The sequence below is a fragment of the Gracilinanus agilis genome, chromosome 4, assembly GCF_016433145.1.
Source record: "Gracilinanus agilis isolate LMUSP501 chromosome 4, AgileGrace, whole genome shotgun sequence".
NCBI lineage: Eukaryota > Metazoa > Chordata > Mammalia > Didelphimorphia > Didelphidae > Gracilinanus > Gracilinanus agilis.
In genome coordinates this window covers 260161720-260168604 of record NC_058133.1, presented here as the reverse complement: position 1 = coordinate 260168604, position 6885 = coordinate 260161720, and the positions used below count along the sequence as shown (strand labels likewise).

General features: G+C 44.0%; 1 protein-coding gene across 1 annotated transcript in view; it reads left to right on the top strand.

Annotated features, from left to right (window-relative positions):
- Nucleotides 1-1099: 1099 nt before the first annotated feature.
- LEMD2 (LEM domain nuclear envelope protein 2) overlaps nucleotides 1100-6885 on the top strand; it is a 54147-nt gene continuing 48361 nt past the window's right edge. The window contains exons 1-2 of the mRNA XM_044675278.1: nucleotides 1100-1216; nucleotides 4605-4721. Coding sequence (XP_044531213.1) covers nucleotides 1100-1216; nucleotides 4605-4721 — 234 coding nt within the window. The remainder of the gene's footprint in view (nucleotides 1217-4604; nucleotides 4722-6885) is intronic.

The window sequence follows — 6885 nt, the reverse complement described above, 5'->3', positions numbered from 1 at the left end:
TACATTTATCCCCTGGGTTTTTGGTAGGTTCTCTCAGATCTCAAAGTTGGAAGAGATACCAATACAACTAGCCCAGCCCCATGGCTGAAGGCAGATAAAGTTGCTGTTATTGTTCAGTTATTTCAATCATGTCAGACTCTTCGTGGCCCCATTTGAGGTTTTCTTGACAAAGATACTAGAGTAGTTTGCCATTTCCTTCTCCAGCTCATTTTATAGATGAGAAAACTGAGGCAAATGAGGTTAAGTGACTTGCCCAAGGTCACACAGCTAGGAAGTATGTGAGGCCAGATTTAAACTCAGGAAGATCAATCTTCCTGACTCCTGATCAAGCCCTTTAACCATTGCATCATCTAGCTACGCCGGTAAAATACTATCCTTGTTATTAAAATGAGGCAGTCGAGACCCAAAGAAAAGAGGTGACTAACTCAAGGACACACAAGTAGTGAGGGAGTGGGGTTGGAACTCAGGTCATCTGCCTCCTCATCTGGCAATCTTCCTATCCTACCCTGAAAAGCTGAGTAGCAAATTTGGGCAACTAGGTGGCATGGTGGATTGAGTGCCAGACTTGGAATGATGGACACCTGAATTCAAATTCAGCCTCAGATACTTAGTAGCTGTATAACTCTGGGCAAACCACTTAACCCTATTTGCCTCGGTTTCTTCATCTGTAAAATGAGCTGGAGAAGGAAATGGTAAACCACTCGAGTAACCTTGCTAAGAAAAGTTATGAAAAATCAAATACGACTAAAAAGGATTATAATGGGAACCTGCTGGATTTGGGAGTCCAAAGATCTGGGTTATAAATCCTGGCTCTGCTATTTATTCACTGGGCTCATTCCCTCATCTATAAAATGAATGGGGTGGACCAGATACTCTTTAAGATCCTGTTCAACACTCAATTTATGACCCTATGAGTAAGTCTCTTTACCTCACTGAGTATCAGTTTCCTCATCTGTAAGATGGGCAGAATTAACTTTGTACTAACTAATCCAACAGTAGTTATGAAGAATAAGCTGTAAATTAAAAGTGAGCTAAAATTTGCTTCGCTGCCGCTACCAAGTAACATAACCAATTTTCTTTATTGCTTCTAGACTCCAGGATGGTGTCCAGCAAGGTTGTGGCTACAATGCTTGTGATGTACATAGCAACCATGCTCGCTGCCCAGACAGAAGGCTTTGTCCCCATTTTCACGTACAGTGATGTCCAGAGAATGCAGGTAAACTTGGGTTTGCTGCTCATTTCCCTTGATCAGGTGAAGGCAACTTTTAGCCCTTGCTGAAGTCTAAGAGGTTGTTAACCTCCCCCACAAGTGTACTAGTACTAGTACTAGTAAATGTTTAACAAGGGGCTAGGGAGCAGGGGTGGGAAGCAGGGTGTAGAATGTATGCTTGACACACTTATATGTTAAATCTGCGTTATTAACATTTTCTCCATCACTTTCCTAAGTCTAGACAGATCTAGTCAATCAACAGAACAATAAAAACAAGCCCTGAGTCGTGGCATTTGCTGATTTCTGAGTAGTAAATGCTCACACTGAACATTTAAGAATTGGCTTCCTGGAGCTAGTAAGAACTGGCTCCAGAACACCTCTGACCTTCTCCATATATTGCAGACATAATTTTATGTAATCCTCTTTGAAATGTCCACGCCAAAGGGGGGGGAAGATTAAATCACCCAAAATTTTATTTTGACCCATAATTCCAACTTCCTTGTGGACCAAGCTTTGCGCTAGTATTATCAATAAGGCATAAACAAGAGGGCAGCTGGATAGCTCAGTAGACCAAGAGCCAGGCCTAGAGATGGGAAGTTGTGGGTGCAAATGTGGCTTCTTGCTCTGTGACCCTGGGCAAGTCACTTATTCCCCATTCCCCAGCCCTTATTGTTCTTCTGCTTTAAAACCAGTACACCATATTGATTTCAAGATGGAAGGTAAGGGTTTTAAAAATAATAATAAGGCATCAGCAATGTGATTTTTCACCCCTTGGTATCTTTGCCCAACCTCTGGCAGAAAAATAAATAGCCACTGTTTTCTGAGCATCTAGTATATACCTGAAGCTACAGAAGGATGCAGAGAAAACAAGACAGAGCTCCTGCTCTCAGGAAGCTTACAGTCTACCTGGGCAGACAAGATAGAAAACTCGGGCACATTAAGTGACAATATCCAAGCTGGTGGCAGTGTGATAAATTCCAAGAGAATAATAGCACAATTAGCAAGAATTATAAGAGTTCAGGGGCCAGCTGGGTGGCTCAGTGGATTGAGAGTCAGGCCCAGAGATGGGAGGTCCTGGGTTCAAATATGGCCTCAGACACTTCCTAGCTGTGTGACCCTGGGCAAGTCATTTAATCCCCATTGCCTAGCCCTTCCCACTCTTCTACCTTGGAACCAATACACAGTCTTGATTCTAAGACAGAAGGTAAGAATTATAAAAATTCATAGGACAGAGAGAACACTCCCAAATTCATAGGAAGCAGGACATGCAAGGGTATTTGAACAAGAGAGAGGAATGGCATTCTAGATTAGGAAAATGATGCTGAATGAAAAATCCCAGACACAGAACAGGGAAAGAGCTTCCTAATGCCCCCCCCCAAAGTAAAAGGGCTTTTCCTATCTACCAAACCTCAAGGCAATCAGGGCAGATCTAATGAAGATAAGAAAACAGGCCCCACATGAGGAAAAGAACACTCCACAATAGGGGCCACACAAGTTTACAGAGCATCTTAAAAACTGTAAGAGGCATTATGGCATCATTGATAGATTGCAGTCAGGAAGGCCTGAAATCAAGTTCTCTGTCTCACTCAAACTGGCTCTCTGGCTCTCACTCAGTGTGCCCCAGGCACTTCTCTAAGACTAAGTTATGAAGGAGTGGGTGAAATGAATCAGTAGCAGAAATTTCCATGTGAAGAATTCCCTACATTGATAAAAGTCACAGGCCCAGACTTTAAAAAAAAATAAAGACACAAATCAATTTTTAAATAACACTGTGAGGGAGGCAATGCAATAAGTATTATCATCCTCGTTTGTAAAATGAGGAAATCGAGGCTCTTAGAGATTAGACTGTAGAAAATCAGAACATAGATTTAGAGCTGGAAGGCAATTTCCAGATTATCCAGGCCAACTCACTCATTTTACAGATAAGGAAACTGAGGACCAGAGATGGGGAAGTTGGCTCAATCAAGGTCTAATGAATGGGATTTGAAATGAGGTCTTCTCAATTCAGAGCCAATGATCTTTCCATTGTACAAGTGATTGGCCCAAGGCAATACACAAAAAATAAGTAGCAGAGTTAGGATCTTCTTTCTCCTGAGTGTAAGCCAGGGTGGAGGACAGGCACCCGGTCTCTTCTCTCCTCTCCTCTCTTCCTTCCTCTTTCCCCTCCCTCTTGACTCGAGACCCTGTTTGGCGATGTCTGTGCTCCGTAAGGGGCCGAGGGAATGAAACTCACGTCCCACATCTCCTTTCCCTCGCCATGTCCTCCGTCCTCTTCTCCACTGAGCCTGAGGCTCCAACAAGCAAAGATAAACACACAAAATCAGATGGTGCCACGGAGGCCCGCCTGCCTCCCTGCCCGAATCTCCCTTGTGGCACGTGTGAGATGGAAGGTACAAGCAGAAAGAAAGGGGAGACATTCTGCGGATCCCAGATGAAAAGGCAGCTCTTTGAGGTGGCATTTAAAGCCCTTCTTTCAGGGAGGAATGAAGATGGTGAAGAGGAGCTCTGATGACTTCTTTAAGGCGCTGTCACAACAAATGTTAGCGTGCTCTACTGAAGGGTAGATCAATTGCACTGGAATAGCCACATCAGAAGACATGCCTAGAGAGGAATCCTAAGAGTGTCATTAGAGAAACCAAAGGAATTATAAAAGGCTGAGATGTATCTGATCTACAGTGCTCAGGGACCTTGGGAGAAGGACACTATGCCAGATTTGGGGCTGGACTGAAACAGTCAAACTCAGTAGAACATAAAATAGCAAAACGGCAACTAAAGGACACTTTACATTAATCTGCTCTACGGTTTTTCTCCTCGTAATTGCAAGGCGCCGGGAATTTTATGAAGAAGCTGCAATCTCCTTCCTCCATAATTCATCTCTCTGTCTTGGTTCTTATAAATCACCTCCCAGGGACTCGGCACACACGGGCCATCCCCTCCTCCCTCCAGCTCCCACACAGGCTGCTCTGTCTTTCTCCTGATTTTTATAGGCTCCTTGCTCAAAACACATTTTTTTCTACTTAATATGCGCGAAAGGCGACAATTATTTTAAGCATTTTAACTTAATTAACAACAACAATCAGAGTGCAATGTATTAAATAGAATTGAACGGTGTTCTAGCACCTCTTGGCTGCTCAATCCCAAGGGCTATTTCTGAACAACTGGATTTTATAATTGTCCTCACCCAGGATGTCTGGAGGGTGGAGAGGGTGGTGGGATGGGGTGGTTCTTCTCAGTCCCTGAGTTCCTGAGCTGACTACACATCCTGCAGTAGCCCAAGAGAGACCTTTGCTAAAGGCAGCCACTGGGCTGTTAGTGATTGGAGTTGAGAAGATGTGGAGAGGAGCAAGCAGGAAGGAGGGGTGTCTAATGTCATGCTCTTTTGTGCCTCCTCCAGGAGAAAGAAAGGAATAAAGGGCAAAAGAAATCTCTGAGTGTGCAGCAGAGATCAGAAGAGGGCAGTCCTATGACTCTCATGGGCTTCAAAAAGGAAGAAGAGAGGGAAATGGTCAAGGTAAGGATCAGGCTCAGCTATCAGTCCAGTTCATCAGAAGGGATGGATCTCCCAGGTGCGAAAGATTGATGAAGACAATGATTGGGGAAGTAGAGAGTCAACTTTGGGCTGCAAACTAACTGAGTCAGAGAGATATTGTTCTCCCAGGCTAGTACTTTATGCGTGAAGTACCACTTGATAGGTTTTAGAGCTGGACCTCAGAGGCAGTCATCAAGACCAACCCCATTTACAGATAGAACTAGAGCCCAGAGAAGTTCAAGATCATACAAGGAAGGATTCTAGATCTAGAGGTAGAATCAAAGAATCACAGAATTTCAGAGTGAGTTGTAAGAGATCTCAGCTAGTCCAGTGATGGCAAACCTTTTAGGGAACTAGTGACCAAACTGCACCCTCACACACATGTGAGCCCCCCACCTTACCCCAGGCAGGGGAGGGAAGAAGTGCCCCCATTGGGCTACTGGGCAAAGGAGCAGGTAATGTAAGAAATGTCCTCAGACACGCATGGAGAGGGGGAAATGAGCAGCCCCTTTTGGACACATGCCATAGGTTCACCAATACAGATCTAGTCCAACCCATACTCCCAAAAGAATGCTTTCTACAACAACCTGACAAGTGGTTGGTCGATCCCTTTGAGCATATCTCTTATTGTTCGGAAGCTTTTCTTGACTTCAAACCAAAATCAGTCTCTTTGCAACTTCTACCCATTGTGCAGAGTTCTATCTCCTAAAGCCTAGCAGAATCAGTCTACTCTTTCTTTCATACAATAGATTTTCCAGTACTTGAAAATAGATGTCAAGTGTCCCTCTGGGCCTTCTTTCCTCCAGGTTAGCATCCCCAGTTCCAGGAAGATTTCTTAAAGGTTATTTAGGCCAAATCCTTCCTTTTACAGAGGAAGCAATTGTTGTGGCCCAGAGATATTAAGTCATTTGCTCCAACCAGCTCAAATAACACCCCAATAAGTGGTAGTCAGAACTCAAACTCGAGGTCCTTGGACTCCAGCTCCAGCATTCTCCACCACATCCCAAAGAAAACTGGACTTCCTTCCCCTACTAGGCATTCATCAGATCTCAGTCTATATCTATACCATAGCAAAGACTCACTGTTGTACTAACAGGGGAATTCAAGCACATGCTCCCTAATGCCAAGTCTTAAGCTTTCCCCCACTACACCAAATCCCTTCAGAGCAAAATCTAGTAAGACAGGTACTGAGGTGAGGATCTGGGCCATCTGAGCATCTGGTTGAGAACTGTTAAATGTCAGAACTAAAAGGACCTTGAGGTGACCCAAAATATTCCCTCATTTGACAGAAGAGGAGACTATGGGCTAAGAGTGGGAAATAACTTGGACAAAACTATATATACCCCATCACTGTTAGAATCAGGACAAGAAGCCATGTTTCCTGACTCCTTCTGGATTCCCAAAGCAGTACAATTTTCACTGAATTATTCTGTCCCTGTGAGCATAAGTTGTAAGCTGACAGATATAAACAAAGGTCAAGCTACTTGAAAATCAGAGAGTACCAGAGCTAGAACAGACCTTAAAAACCATCTAATGCAATGCTTTAATTTTATAAGGAAAGAAAACTGAGGCCCAGAGAAGGGGAGTGAGTTGTTCAAGGTCACACAGCAAATGAATTCTGATTTCCAGGCAGGTACCCTCTTCATTGCACAATGGCACAATTGCCCATGGGATTTAACTGTGGCAGGAAGCCAGTTCGAAATAAAATTCCTGGAGGTAATTGCCTCCCACTGCTATATTAATCCCACATTCTAGATGATACATGTAGCATGCCCCAAGTCTACTTCCAATAACCAGGAAATGCGTAAGAAGTGAGACATGACAACTGATAGGCTTAGGCTACAGACTCTCTCAAAGGAGTCCTCTTAAGGAATTAGGGGAGATTTCTGATTCTCAGCACCATTTCCTGGGGATATAAGTCCTTCCCTGTAGAGCTATGAGACCATTTCAGTTCATCACAAGAGAAGTATGCATCCTAGTGTACTAGAAATAACCCTGTGGCCTCAGACATGTCCTAGCTGTGTGATCCTGGGCAAATCACTTCACCCCTATTGCCAATCCCTTACCACTCTTATGCCTTGGAACCAATACACAGTATTGATTCTAAGATAGAAAGTAAGGGGGAGGGAGGGAGGGAGGGAGGGAG